This window comes from Uranotaenia lowii, chromosome 1 (assembly GCF_029784155.1).
Source record: "Uranotaenia lowii strain MFRU-FL chromosome 1, ASM2978415v1, whole genome shotgun sequence".
Classification (NCBI taxonomy): domain Eukaryota; kingdom Metazoa; phylum Arthropoda; class Insecta; order Diptera; family Culicidae; genus Uranotaenia; species Uranotaenia lowii.
Genome location: NC_073691.1, coordinates 45,289,132 through 45,304,768, shown reverse-complemented (window position 1 = coordinate 45,304,768; position 15,637 = coordinate 45,289,132). Strand labels below are relative to the sequence as shown.

At 39.1% G+C, this 15,637-nt stretch overlaps 3 protein-coding genes across 5 annotated transcripts in view; all 3 read left to right on the top strand.

Moving 5' to 3' along the window:
• The window catches only part of LOC129749153 (metabotropic glutamate receptor 5-like), a 154,211-nt gene that overhangs the window by 25,863 nt on the left and 112,711 nt on the right, over positions 1-15,637 (top strand). The gene's annotated exons all lie outside the window — the stretch shown is intronic.
• On the top strand, positions 6,999-12,198 carry LOC129759649 (uncharacterized). The gene is made up of 3 exons (XM_055757161.1): positions 6,999-7,392; positions 7,471-8,735; positions 12,160-12,198. The coding sequence occupies exons 1-3, from the start codon at positions 6,999-7,001 to the stop codon at positions 12,196-12,198; spliced, it is 1,698 nt and encodes a 565-aa protein (XP_055613136.1).
• Positions 11,872-14,751, top strand: LOC129749186 (uncharacterized). Its single transcript, XM_055744114.1, has 2 exons — positions 11,872-12,003; positions 12,072-14,751. The coding sequence occupies exon 2, from the start codon at positions 12,302-12,304 to the stop codon at positions 14,204-14,206; it is 1,905 nt and encodes a 634-aa protein (XP_055600089.1). The 5' UTR covers positions 11,872-12,003; positions 12,072-12,301; the 3' UTR covers positions 14,207-14,751.

Genomic DNA, 15,637 nt, shown 5'->3' with positions numbered 1-15,637 from the left:
GGAGTGATGATTTGATGATAATTACTATGAAAATTTATTTTTCAAACTATTTTGTTTTTTTTTCTTTCTTTTATACATTGAAGAGGGAAAAAAATCAAATTTTTTAAGACAAGAATCATTTTTACTGTACTTCCCAGTTTCGCAAAAACGTAGTGACAAAGTTTATAAAAAAATCACACCAATACATACAAATACACTGACATCGACAGAACTCGTCGAGCTGATTCGATAGGTACCTATAAAGGTATATCTAAGACCCATAATTAAGGATCTCCCAAATCGACCGATAACTATACCTTTCTGTAAGAAAGGCAAAAAGATACCTGACCATGTATTTCAAATAATTCAACCTCTCAAGTAGAGGAAACAAATACATAGATAAAACTATTGGATAAAATTTCAATTGCTAGAGTAAAATACGATACCAAAATGTAGAAAATCGGTAGAATAAATTTTGAAAATTAATAATATTGAAAATTTTGAAAGCGTAGTATTTTGAATTTTGTTATTTTGAGATTTTTATTCTGTTTTGTTGATTTTGTCTATTTCGTTAATTTTGTTAATTTGGTCATTTTTTCCATTTTATCAATAATGTCAATTTTATCAATTTTCATGATTTTGTCAGCATTGTTAGTTAGTAAATTTTGTCAATTTAACCAATTTTCTAGATTTTGTCAATTTTGTCGATTTTAACAATTTTTATGATTTTGTCAACTTTTTCTAATTTGAAAATTATGTCAATTTTTTCAAATTTGTCAATCTTGTCAATTTTGTCAGCTTTGTCAATTAAGTGCATTTTGTCGATTTTGTCATTGTCAATTTGGCCAATTTTCTCAATTTTCTTCGATTTTGTCAAGTTGGTCAATTTTGTCAATTTGTCAATCTTGTCAATTTTGTCAATTTGGTCAATTGGGTCAATTTTGTAAATTTCGCCAGTCAATTTTGTCAATTTTTTGAATAAAGTGAATTTTGTCGATTTTGTCTGTGTCAATTTTGTGAATTTTGACAATTTGGTCGTTTTGGTCAATTTTGTCGATTTATGTCAGTTTTATCAATCTTGTCAATTTTGTCAATTCAGTGAATTTTGTCGATTTTTTCATCGTCAATTTTGTCAACTCTGCCAATTTTCTCGATTTTGTCAATTTTATAAATATTATCAATTGTTATGATTTTTTCAGCTAAGTGAATTTTGCCAAATCAATGAATTAAGCCAAGTTTGTCAATTTGGTCGACTTGGTCAATTTGGTCAATTTTGTCAATTTTGTCGATTTTTGTCAGTTTTATCAATCTTGTCAATTTTGTCAATTTAGTGAATTTTTTCGACTTTGTCATCGTTAATTTAGTCATTTTTTTTCAATTTTGTCAGTTTTATCAATCTTGTCAATTTTGTCAATTTAGTGAATTTTGTCGATTTTGTCATCTCTTTTGTCAATTTTGTTGATTTTGTTAACTTTTTTCAATTTTGTCAATTTTGTCAATTTTGTCAGTTTTGTTAATTTTGTCAATTTTGTCAATTTTGTCAATTTTTTCAATTTTGTCAATTTTGTCAATTTTTTCAATTTTGTTAATTTTGTCAGTCTTATCAATCTTGTCAATTCAGTGAATTTTATCTGCCAATTTCTCGATTTTGTCAATTTTATATATTTCATCAATTCTATGATTTTTTCAACTAAGTGAATTTGGTCAAATCAATGAATTATGTCAAGTTTGTCAATTTCGTCAATTTTGTCAAATTGGTCTATTTAGTCATTTTTTTTTTCAATTTTGTCGATTTTGTCATTTTTGTATTTGGTCAACCTGGCGAAAAGGTTTTTTTTCTGTTTCTTCAACTTTGTCAATAATGATAATTAGCTTTTTAGCTTTATATGCATGTTCCAAAAAAAATCCCAAATGCTTCAAACTCTACTATGGAGGGCTTGGTGGCGCTACTGTTTGGTTGTCATCTTCCATTGGCTTCAGCAAGTGAAAGTTCAGATTGACCTCCAAGCCGTCATCGTTTTTCTCTAGACACCAACCCCAACAACAACAACGCAACGTTAGATCTGAAGAGAGGAAGAGAAAAGGGAACAAAAAAACAAGCCCGAGAGCTTAAAGCTCGAGAGCATTTGTCTTATTGGATTCAATTTGCTTCCACGGGCGAAATACTCTCCTGTCGTTGCTGCTTAAGAAAAAGCTTCGTAAGCACGAACGGCATGTGAGAAGATGAGAGGACATACATCGTCCGCGTACCCGTGTTGTTTTCCCCTTCTCAGAGCAATCTGTGCCTGAATATAATGTTGGGCGAAGTTACTATCGCTTCCGTACCATGCAGTGTGGGCATGACGTACTCATCAACGACTTCATCAATTTTGGGGTCGTACCCCTTGGTGAAAACCATTTTTAAGTTTCATAATTCGGGGCTTCGGTTCCGAAATTTTTGAAATGGATCGGTTTCAAACTGATCCATAAAAATGAAAAAAAAAATAACCATTGGTCGGGAAAATTTTAACTGTTATTTTCCTCCCATACGGTTTCTGTCAGGATGACATCAAGACCTTAGAGGGAGTGAATTCTATCTGTTCTCCCTTCCACACATCGACAGGTCCATACTGATAGCAAGCGCGTATCTATGACGTTACGTATAATTTGACGTCATACATACGATAATCTTGATTTTAGTGATTGCTGGTTGTGGCTAGCCAGCCATATTGACACGTTTTTTGGAGTGATGATTTGATGATAATTACTATGAAAATTTATTTTTCAAACTATTTTGTTTTTTTTTCTTTCTTTTATACATTGAAGAGGGAAAAAAATCAAATTTTTTAAGACAAAAATCATTTTTACTGTACTTCCCAGTTTCGCAAAAACGTAGTGACAAAGTTTATAAAAAAATCACACCAATACATACAAATACACTGACATCGACAGAACTCGTCGAGCTGATTCGATAGGTACCTATAAAGGTATATCTAAGACCCATAATTAAGGATCTCCCAAATCGACCGATAACTATACCTTTCTGTAAGAAAGGCAAAAAGGTGCCCAGTACGTTTTTTGGAGGATAAACGAACTTATATTCAACGAGTTCATTTATAATCCAAATAATTCAAACTGTTAAAGTTTGAGAGCCACATATCTCGACGCTCACTAATGGTCAAGGGGTTAACCTCCTAAACTCTCATGCTAGATGGCGTGGGATCGATTCTCTGCTGTTTTATGAAATTTTTGTCAAATTTTTGATCGCCTTTGTAATTAATTTAGCGATTGCTGGCTACTGCTGCTGAGCAAATGGCTACCTTTTTTGGAGCCAACGTAAGCATGATATGTTCTATGGAATAGAAAATTTTTAAACAATTTTGTTTTTTTTTGGTTTTGAAATAAGTCCTACAGGAAAAAAAATGCAATTTTTTGATACTAAATTCATCAAAATCGTGAAACCTAGAATAGGAGTTAATGTGTAAAGAACGTTTTTATGGAACATACAAATTCCCGGACATCATCGTAACTCGTCGAGCTGAGTCGATTGGTACCTATAAAGTGGGGTCTTGGACCCTTAATTAATGATATCCCCAACTGACCGTTCCCTATGCCTTTCTGTAAGAAAGCCAAAAAACAAGTAAAAACAAACGGTTGATTTTTGTTTAAAAAGCCCTCATTACAGGTTGGTTGAAATAATCTGGAAGTCTTACCTGAAATAAAAGACAACCAATTCTTTTGCACATCCATTCGATTAGACAAAATTGGACCAAAATAAGTACCAAAAAGTTTTGGGTTCCTTTTGGTTCCAATAACATGTGTGCAGGATTACACATGACATGGACTGTTGCAAAAACTCAAAATTTGTATGGAAATCAGTATGGAAAATATGAAATCGTGCATGAAATCGTGCTGCCTTTTCAATTTAAATTTCATATTATTTTGTTAAGGCTGCATTGTGTAGCTGAAAATTCATACGATTTGCCTTAGGGAATTCCTTTTCTTTCTAATTTACCTAATGTCACAGTTGATTAAATTGAGATTCAGAATTCAAAATTTAAGGCTCCGATTTTGAAGAAACAATACAAGATTTGTTTTCCGTTAAACAACCAAACTGGAAGCACTCAAATTCAGAGTGGGTGACCACCCTATGAAAACATCCCCGCCGATGGAAACACCAGCGACAAGCAACAGATTCAAGTGCTACATCAGCAAACTGATCGAATAAATCGAATTGATAATTCGATTTATCGATCAGTTATTTGTTACAAAGAAAACTATGTGGCCATTTGAAGGAGACTCGAACGTTTCCAATTCCATCACGATGCACGATGTGGCATCGTATTCAGTGGACGGGGCCTTCATCGTGGCTCTGTTGATAGCCGCGCTCGTATTTCATTGGCGGCGCAGCCAACGCAGGCTGCGCCAACTGGAAGAGCATGCCAAGCGAGCGAAGCTTGGCATCGCTCAAGTGTAGAAGCCGTGCACATTTGATGCTGACACGGGCAGCATATTTGGTGCTGAGGTCAGCAGCACCAAAATGACAGACACCAACCCAACTGGACACCATCGAAGGTGCTGGTGGCACGCCACTCCAGAAAAGTGCACATTTTATGCCAACGGAGGCATCATCAACGGAACATCGATGACGGACGCATCATCAACCGTCATCATCGTTCAAGTGGACTTATGTAAAATTTGGAAAATAAAATTCAATTCAGTTTCTCCCGTCAGACGAGTTGGTTCTGATTTTTTATCACATCCCTTGCTCCTCCGGGAGGCTTCCCGGAAGAAGTTTTTGTACATTTCAGGACCATTAGTTTCGGGGGAAACCATTTCTGGTGACCCCGACGTGATTGCAGAAATGCAATCACAAAATTGAACAGGCCATCGAGGTCTTTGAGTAATAAATCGACGCGCGCGAGTGAAAAGTGAACGAGCCGATTACGCGGCAAAGAACAGTTCGGGCGCTGCCCTGATGACAATTTAAGAATAGTGAAGTGACTAAAGCAAGAAGTGCCGCTGGAAGCCATGTAACCTGTAGATTGTTAAGTGCTCAAACTCCCCCGGTGGGGGAGCAGTCTTCCCAACAATCACGTTTGCCAAAATGTCAAATCAAACCAAAAATTCTGAACCCACCAATATAACCAAGTGAGTGAGTGCAAGATGGGAAAATACAATGTGCACACAGTTTATTGCATACGTGGACTGGCGTAAATGCCGGAAAATTCAATCGTAGTGTAAAAAAAAAAAGTGTTTCCCGTCGATACTAAAGTGAAAACTGAACTATGAACACCCCGGATAAACCGGGTAATTCGGAACAAAAAGTGAAACCCCCAAAGAAGGGGAGAAAATACAGAAAGGTACCTGCAGACGAATATTTGACGTTTTTCGGCAAGGTACACAGTGGCCCCACACACGGTCCAGGGGGCCATGAGGTAACACCAAGAAAGTTAGAAGGCGCCGACGGCACTCACAGCATAAATTAACTACGAAATCGTAAGTAGAACACAAAAATGGCTGACGAAGCCACTCTTGCCGTTTATTCGGCGCAACTCGCCGCCCTTGAAGGGGCAATAAAAAGTCTAAACAATTATGCAAAAGGTATTACTGCCGATGCGCTGCCATCGGTAATATACTTACAATCGAAACATGACCTGTTGGAATCCTTGTTCCAACAGGCTTCTAGCGTAATGCTTAAGCTGGAAGGCAACGGATCGGGCAGCCACCGACGGGGCCCGTTGATGACCATGTATTGCGACACCAAAACGGATCTGCTTGGGTGGATCCGCAAACAAGAAAAAGCAGAAAGACGAGATGCCTCCCCGGGAGGTACGGCCAATCTGCTCGACCAGACGATGGCAACAGTAAATGCTCGCACGGATCATTTACCTCGATTGGAGCTGCCCAAATTCCACGGAGCAGCTACAGAGTGGATATCCTTTAAGGCTCGGTTTGATAAACGAGTCTCCACTCTCACAGAGGATGCAAACAAATACGCATTTCTCGCAAAATGTCTCGAGTACGAGCCTGCCAGAAACACTTGTGAGGCACTCGAGAACTCTGGCCTACCCTTCCACGAGGCATGGGCTAAGCTGGAGGAAAGATTTTACAAAAAGAGAGTAGCATTCGAAGGCTACTTCTTCAACCTACTAAAATTAAAAAAGATGACTAAACCATCGCAACGAGCGATTCTAACACTGATCGATGCCGTCGACACATTGCTATCTGCCACAAAGCAGATAGCCAATGAACAGGTCGGCAATCTAGGCTGCATTGCCAGCGGTTTACTTGTCTGCATCGTTAAAGAGCGATTGGATGAATCCACCTTACTGAAGATTGAAGAGAAAATGGACTTGCAGAAGATTTATTCGTGGGCTGATTTTAAATCAGAATTGGAAAAACTCGCAAATCAACTTACGTGCAAGGCAGCTGCCGAAGCTGCCCATGTTAATCATCGGCCTCAGTTTAGAAGCGCTGCTGTAGTCAGCGTCAAGGCCCCTGCAAACAATGAGAAAGGAGTCACCCTGCGATGTTTCTTCTGCTCCAATGACGGACACACGGTATTTATGTGTCCAAAATTCACGAAGATGGACATCTCGGAAAGATGGGAATCCGTAAAATACGGGAGGCACTGTTTCAATTGCCTCCTACAAGGACACTCTACTAAAACATGCAAATCAAACAAAAAATGTCAAACCTGTAACGGCAAGCATCACACTTTGCTGCACAGGGACACCGTATACAAAGGGGAATCCGAATCTCGCACCACTCCAGGAAAAGACGTCGCTCAGGCGTCCACATCGTCATCACAAAAGTGACTAGAACGAGAAGAATATGTCTTCCTAGGCACGGCGATCGTAAACGTTTCAGGAGAGAATGAGTGGCATTCTCTTCGATGCTTATTAGATTCAGGCAGCCAGATAGAAACGATCACAGAAAAGGCTGCTCGTACGCTAGGAATCCCCACGCACCCCACCAATATTACCATAAATGGAATTGGTGGACAATTAACTGTGAGAAGAGGCATTAGCACAATAATGACCTCCAAATACAATAATTTCGAAGAGGCACTGGAATTGATGATAGTGCCCAAGATCTTGGAAAACCAACCCTGCACAACATTAGATGAAAATGAGCTGACCATCCCGAACGAACTAGAACTCGCAGATCCGACGTTCTACAAATCCGGCGAAATAGACATTCTCATAGGAGCGAGAGTGTTCTTCAAAATATTAGGGCCCGGTCGACTCAACACTATGAATGGCCCCAACTTTCAGGAAACGATCCTAGGTTGGGTAGCATGTGGAGTACTTCAACAAGGGAGTTCCACAACAATTGACACAGCAATAGTTTATGTTGCCAAAAATGAATCAAATTTCCCCCAAGATGAATTAGCCAAACTTATCGAGAAGTTTTGGCGTCTCGAAGAATGTAGTCCCCACTAGTGGGAACCAAAACAAACAAATGAAAGTGAAGCCGAATTACACTTTAAACAAACGTTGCAAATAGCTGCTGATGGCAGATATATCACCCGCATACCATTATGCGGAGATCCATCATCATTGGGGGACTCGTATCAACAAGCTCACAGAAGATTTCTCTCACTGGAGCGAAGACTTCAAAACAACCAAGATCTCTACGAAGAATATCGCACATTTATGAACGAATATGAACATATGGGACACATGGCACCCATCACAGCTGACGATTTTCATAAAGTTAAATACTTTATACCTCACTCATGTGTAGTAAAGCCTGAATCAATCTCTACCAAATTAAGGGTAGTGTTTGATGCCAGCGCGAAAACATCGAACGGAATATCCCTCAACGATATTCAAATGGTGGGACCCACCATCCAAAAGGAACTCTTCGATCTACTGATTGAGTTCAGAACTCACAACAAGGTATTAGTGGCAGACGTCGCCAAAATGTACAGACAAACACTTGTCGCATACGAAGACACTTGGCTACAATGCATATTGTGGCGCAACAACCCCAACGAGCCTATGAGAGCATACAGATTGACGACTGTCACATACGGTGAAGCGTCTTCCTCGTTTTTAGCCTGTCGAGCTCTACATGAAGCTGCAGAAGACTATCGTGAAGTAAACGCAAAAGTAGCAGATGCAATTCAAAACTCATTCTACGTTGATAATCTCATGATCGGAGCCTCCTCCACCTCCGAACTTATTGAATTAAAGGAAGGCATCGAACATGCCCTATCACTCCACGGATTTCCACTACGAAAGTGGGCTTCAAATGATAACAGTGTACTGGAGGGCATTCCGGAGAAAGATCTGGAACCCCTGATTCAAGTAGGAGACCAGGAAGTTATTAAAACTCTAGGAGTGGGCTGGAACCCCATGAATGATGTGTTCCAGTTCATCAATGTAAAGAATTCGAACGAAGTAATCAGATCACTAACGAAAAGACAAATGGTCTCGAAGATACTGAGGTTGTACGACCCCATTGGTCTAATCCAACCAGTAATCATCACGGCCAAGATCCTAATGCAGGATTTATGGACTCACAACATTAGCTGGGACGACGAAGTTCCAGACCGTTCTCTTCAGCAGTGGAGAATCTTTGAAGCATCTTTAACAGAATTGAAATCTATCGAGATTCAAAGGATGACAATCCCAAGCCAAACCATTGTCCTTGACTTGCACGGATTCAGTGACGCATCGGAGAAAGCTTACGGATGCGTCATCTACATGCATTCGATCGATTTGCAAGGCGAAGAACGCACAAACCTGTTATGCGCCAAGTCACGGGTAGCACCTCTTTTTTTTTTATTTTTTTTTTTTTAAATATGTCTTTATTAGTCTTTTAATCATTACATTTAAGTTACATTATTAAAGTTAAATTAAAGTGTTCAGATCAATTATGATCAGTTCAACTCTTTGATACAGTTAATTTTAAACATTGTTTATTTGATTTAAATTTGCTTAAGCAATAAATAATTTGATTTATAGGAGAATATCCTGTTGAGCAAAAAAAAAATGTATAAACTTAATCCTAAATCCTAAAAACTAACTTAATTGTAAAGAGAACGAATCTCTGCGATGGAAGACTGCATCGATTTGCCTCTGAAGTTGGAGATGATGTTGTTGGCCATCTCTTCGATCGATTCAATGCCTGCAATCCGATGAAGATCTTCGGTGCTGTGCCAAGGTGGAAGCCGCAAAATCATTTTCAGAACCTTGTTCTGAATCCTCTGGATGGCTTTCTTCCTCGTCGCGCAGCAGCTAGACCAAATCGGAACTGCATACATTATCGCTGGTCGAAACACTTGTTTGTAGATAAGTAACTTATTTCGCAGACACAACTTGGATTTCCTGTTGATGAGAGAATAAAGAGATTTAGTGTATTTATTACATTTAGATTGAATATCTTCAATGTGATTTTTAAAAGTAAGATTCCGATCAAGTGTAAGTCCCAAGTACTTCACGTGATCAGACCATTCTAATGAAACCCCATTAAAAGTTATGGAATGATTTTCATTAGGTTTTAAAAATTTAGCTCTTGGCTTATGGGGAAATAAAATAAGTTGAGTTTTGGAAGCGTTAGGAGAAATTTTCCACATTTTCAAGTAATTCAAAAAGGAATTTAAATTTTGTTGCAATCTACTGCGTACCACCCGTAAATTCCGACCTTTGGCTGAAAGCAAAGTATCGTCAGCAAATAATCTTCTACCTTTTCCTTCTGGTACATCAGGAAGATCAGAAGTAAAAATATTATATAAAATTGGCCCAAGTATACTACCCTGAGGGACACCAGCTCTAATGGGTGTCCTTTCAGAGCATGAATTTTGATAACTTACTTGTAAGGTTCGGCTAGTCAAATAATTTTGAATAATTTTGGTGAGATATACAGGAAAATCAAATCGAGCTAATTTAGCTACTAAACCTTTGTGCCAAACACTGTCAAAAGCTTTTTCAATATCAAGAAGAGCAACACCAGTTGAGTAACCTTCAGATTTGCTAGCGTTAATCATATTAGTTACACTCAAAAGTTGATGTGTAGTAGAATGCCCATGACGAAAACCAAATTGTTCATCAGGGAAAATAGAATTCTGATTAATGTGAATCATCATTCTATTCAAAATAACTCTCTCAAATAGTTTACTTAAAGAAGGAAGCAAACTAATTGGTCGATAACTTGAAGGCTCTGAAGCACTTTTTCCAGGTTTCAAAATTGGAGTTACTTTGGCATTTTTCCATTTATTGGGAAAATGAGCCAAGTGAAAACATTTGTTGAAGATTTTAACTAAAAAATTTAAAGTACTTTCAGGCAACTTTTTAATAAGAATATAGAAAATCCCATCTTCCCCCGGAGCTTTCATATTTTTAAATTTTTTGAAAATCAATTTAAGTTCATCAATATTTGTCTCACAAGAACTTTCAAACACATTTTGCTTTGAAAGAATATCATCAAATTCTAGGGAAATTTGAGCGTCAATAGGACTAACAACGTTTAAATTAAAATCATGAGCAGACTCAAATTGTTGGGCTAATTTTTGAGCTTTTTCTGAATTAGTTAAAAGAAGTTTATCCCCATCTTTCAAAGTAGGAATTGGCTTCTGGGGCTTTTTCAGAATTTTTGTTAATTTCCAAAATGGCTTTGAGTAGGGTTTTATGTCCTCTACTGCTTTAGCAAAATTTTCATTACGAATGAAATTTAAACGACGTTTGATCTCTTTTTGAAGGTCGCAATAAATAAATTTTAAATAAGGATCCCTAGTACGTTGATATTGGCGTCGACGAATGTTTTTCAGTCGTATCAAAAACTGAAGATCATCATCAATTAAAGGTTGATTAAATTTATGTTTAACTTTAGGTATTGAAGCGGCTTTAGCATTGACTATTGAAGTTGTCAAATTTTCTACAGCCAAATCAATATCTTCAATTGAATTCAGTGGAACGTTTACATCTAAATTACGTTCAATAAAATTCATATATCGCTCCCAGTTAGCCTTTTGAAAGTTAAAAGTTGATTTTAAAGGGTTTTCAATGGGACTTTGGGATAAAGAAAATGTTACTGGAAGGTGGTCTGAATCGAGGTCCGCATGAGTAACTAATTGACTACAATGCTCGCCTAAATCAGTTAGAACCAAATCAATTGTGGAGGGATTTCTAATTGAAGAAAAACAAGTATGCCCATTAGGATATTCAACAGTATAATAACCTGCAGAGCAGTCATTAAACAAAATATTCCCATTAGAATTTGATGAAATATTATTCCAAGATCGGTGTTTTGCATTAAAGTCACCAATAATAAAAAATTTAGATTTATTTCTGGTGAGTTTTTGTAAATCTCCCTTCAAAAAATTTTTCTGTTCACCGCTGCATTGAAAAGGCAAGTATGCGGCAACAATTATTATTTTCCCCATAGAAGTTTCTAATTCAATTCCAATTGTTTCTAAGACTTTTGTATTGAAAGAAGGAAGAAGTCTAAATTTGAGACGACTATTGATGACAATAGCTACACCCCCACCTTGTCGATCAAGTCGATCATTTCGTAAAATTTTAAAGAAAGCATTGCTTTTCAAGTTATTGTCTGGCTTTAAAAAAGTTTCAGTGATGGCAGCAATATGTATGTTTTGAGTTTTCAAAAATAAAAAGAATTCATCTTGGTTAGCCAGCAAAGATCTAGCGTTCCAATTCATAATATTTAAACATCTATTTGGATCCATGAGGGAATCGTAAAGTCATAATAATTTTGTTAGCATAATTAAAAGAAGTTTGGAAAGCTTCAAACATTGAATTTGCTTTCAGCATAAGTTGCATCATTTTCATTAAATTTTGATGCAAAAATTTTAACTTTTCCTCAGTAATCTCACCCAAATCAACAAAATTGTTAGGATCAGAAAATGAAGGAGAAGAACAAGTATTTGAATTTCGGGGATTTTCCCAAGCCTTCGCATGAACGTTGAGACTTGGTTTTTTCCCATTTTTATTAGATAAACCTGAAGAGGGAAACCCATTTTCAACCACCTCTGAGAACGATAAACAACGAGTCTGTGGCGCAGAATCAGTCCAGGTAACATTAATATCACTTCGGGTATTAACGGGTAGCACCTCTAAAAAAGGTTACTCTTCCACGTCTAGAACTGCTAGCAGCAGTATTGCTAGCAGAACTCGCCTCCAGAATAAAAGGAATACTAGGGCAACGAATCACATCGGAATATTACTACAGCGACTCCCAGGTGACACTGAGTTGGATAAAATCTTCTAGTACACGCTGGGGGACATTCATCAGAAACAGAGTAGAAAAAATACATGCATGGACGGACCCAGACCGTTGGAAGTACGTCTCGACCAAAGAAAACCCTGCAGATATGGTCTCCAGAGGAGTACCAGTCAAGAAATTGATAGAATCAAAGTTGAACTTCTGGTCACACGGACCAGAATCCATCCAAAAAAGAGAGAGATATCCCCTACCAGGATACCAATACGATGTGACAGCTGAACAAGAGAAAATCAAAAGACCTGCTGTTCTGCTTGTAGCAGCCAAGGGAAAGGAGTGTAAAGACTACATATCAGAATTCCCTCATCACAACTCATTCAGCAAAACAGTAAGACATTTCGCGTGGATCAATCGAGCAATCCACAACATGCAAAGAAGCAAAGGTTATTCGGACATCACATATGAGAAACGGTCCGGGCCACTCACCGCGAATGAATTAGAAGAAGGATTATTGCTAATATCCAAAATCATGCAAGCCACTATCTACCCAAATGAAGTGGCAGAATTAAGGAAAAAGGGAGAGGTAACTTCAAAGGGACCATTCCAACACTTGAACGCAAACGTGAAAAATGGCGTAATACACGTCTCAGGAAGATTAAATAATGCAGAAATGCCTGCATCTCAAAAGAATCCCGTGCTCATTCCTAAATCGCACCCATTTTCAAGAGTCATACTTCGACATATCCATGAAAGTAACTTTCACGCAGGAATGAACATAATAATAAACGAATTCAGACAAAAGTTCTGGATGAAGGACCTGAGAAGAACAGTTCAGGGAGTCATCCAACAATGCATATTGTGTACAAGAGCACGCCCCAAACGCCTACAGCAGCAGATGGGACAATTACCAACACCAAGAGTAACAGAATCATCAGCATTCACTCATACTGGAGTGGATTTATGCGGTCCATTTGAGGTGCTGATAAACCAAAAATCAAAATGCAAGACAACGGCTTATGCATGTATTTTTGTATGTTTCGCCACAAAAGCCGTACACCTAGAAGTCGTCGAGGACCAGACGGCAGCAGCCTTCATATCAGCGCTGCTTCGATTCACAGCTGTAAGAGGAGTTCCAGATATTATTTACTCCGACAACGGACGCAACTTCGTAGGAGCTAGCAGAGAACTAAATCGCCTACGAAAAACATACAACAACGAAGTATTTCAGAACAAACTAGTTGACTCAGCAGCCAGTCATGGAATACGATTTTCGTTTATCCCGCCTCGAAGTCCGAACTTCGGGGGACTCTGGGAATCGAACATAAAAGTAGCCAAACGTCTATTCAGCGCAGCCGCCAGAGGAGTTCAGCTGAATATAATGGAACTTCAAACACTATTTTATCAAGTAGCCGCAGTAATGAACTCGCGGCCGCTAACACCGATCTACACGACGCCTGATGCACCAACCGCACTCACGCCTGGACATTTTTTGATAGGTCGGCCAATGCTGACTGTACCTATTCCAACACAAAATGAAAGCGCAAACAACCTAACGACTAGATGGAAACGAATACAATCACAAATCGAACAATTCTGGAGAAGGTGGAGAGACGAATATCTTCATCAACTGCGAGATTATGCAAAATGGACCAAACAAAAAGCTAACGTCAAAATTGGTCAAGTAGTACTGGTCGGAGACGACAACATTCCTGTAGCAAGATGGCCTATGGGAATCATTACTCAAGTGTATCCAGGCGAGGATGGAATAGTCCGAGTGGCAGTCGTGCGAACCTCCTCCGGGATCTACAAGCGTAACGTAAGAACGCTAGCCCCTTTACCAATAGAAGAAGACGAAGATCCCGAAATTGCATCAACAACTCAACAACCAGAAGGTGTGGCCTCTGATGAACGACCACCTCCACCCGAAATAATCGAACTTGAAGATGACCCCCCGCCGCAAGCACCACAAATGATTTGGGACGGTAGGCTACGCCCTCGTCCCAAAGGGGGGAGAAAATGGAAGCACTCAAATTCAGAGTGGGTGACCACCCTATGAAAACATCCCCGCCGATGGAAACACCAGCGACAAGCAACAGATTCAAGTGCTACATCAGCAAACTGATCGAATAAATCGAATTGATAATTCGATTTATCGATCAGTTATTTGTTACAAAGAAAACTATGTGGCCATTTGAAGGAGACTCGAACGTTTCCAATTCCATCACGATGCACGATGTGGCATCGTATTCAGTGGACGGGGCCTTCATCGTGGCTCTGTTGATAGCCGCGCTCGTATTTCATTGGCGGCGCAGCCAACGCAGGCTGCGCCAACTGGAAGAGCATGCCAAGCGAGCGAAGCTTGGCATCGCTCAAGTGTAGAAGCCGTGCACATTTGATGCTGACACGGGCAGCATATTTGGTGCTGAGGTCAGCAGCACCAAAATGACAGACACCAACCCAACTGGACACCATCGAAGGTGCTGGTGGCACGCCACTCCAGAAAAGTGCACATTTTATGCCAACGGAGGCATCATCAACGGAACATCGATGACGGACGCATCATCAACCGTCATCATCGTTCAAGTGGACTTATGTAAAATTTGGAAAATAAAATTCAATTCAGTTTCTCCCGTCAGACGAGTTGGTTCTGATTTTTTATCACATCCCTTGCTCCTCCGGGAGGCTTCCCGGAAGAAGTTTTTGTACATTTCAGGACCATTAGTTTCGGGGGAAACCACAAACTTTAATAGGCATATTACTTTATAGACTGTTCCGAAATCTATAAATACACTTTCTTTCTCAAATAAAAGAAACAATAATTTTTTTAAACCATTTTATTCTCAGCATACTGCAAAATATTGTTTTTTTTTTATTTATAGATAAAAGGAATTCGAGGGGTAGGCTGTGCTCATGCACTTATACGTCTCACACGTTTCCTTTTCCTCTTTCTCATTTTTGATCTTTCACCTTTATCCTCTTTCTCCTTTTCCTCCTTCTTCTTTTACTCTTTCTCCTTTTCCTCTTTCGCCAACTTCAGACTGGTACAGAAAACCCCGGTTAAGTAACGCTTTCAAAGTGACCCGCGCCCGTCACAGCATCCACTCCCGTAGCATTTCTAACCACCAAGGCATGGCCGATTGAGAAACTACCAAGCTAGAATCCCGTCACGACCACTCCGAATGGTATCTCCGCTTCCTTTTGTTTCAGGAAAGATCGTAGCTGGGTACGTGAGATCTTTCAAGCCCCACCACACGTATGAGTCCAGATTAGAGTTATACCGCGCCCTAAGATCGCGTTGCTTTTGAATTGTGGTGTCATACGAGGCCCAAGACCTTCCATTAGCTTGTCAAGTTTGGTTGACCGTCTCGCTCTCTCCGTTCATTATCTTTCCTGATTCGAGTTAGATCGCGCATGATTTGCGAGATTTCATCGACTATAGCACTCCACAATTGTTCGTCGCGACACATTTCACTAACAAAATTTTAAG

What these genes read in the sequence shown, in the direction of transcription:
- LOC129759649 (XM_055757161.1), top strand. Translation starts at nt 6,999, where the DNA reads ATGACCTCCAAATACAATAATTTCGAAGAGGCACTGGAATTGATGATA. An exon ending in GTTTTGGCGTCTCGAAGAAT is followed by an intron (nt 7,393 to 7,470) that starts GTAGTCCCCACT and finishes CGTTGCAAATAG; the next exon opens with CTGCTGATGGCAGATATATC. An exon ending in TGTTATGCGCCAAGTCACGG is followed by an intron (nt 8,736 to 12,159) that starts GTAGCACCTCTT and finishes ATATTACTACAG; the next exon opens with CGACTCCCAGGTGACACTGA.
- LOC129749186 (XM_055744114.1), top strand. Translation starts at nt 12,302, where the DNA reads ATGGTCTCCAGAGGAGTACCAGTCAAGAAATTGATAGAATCAAAGTTG.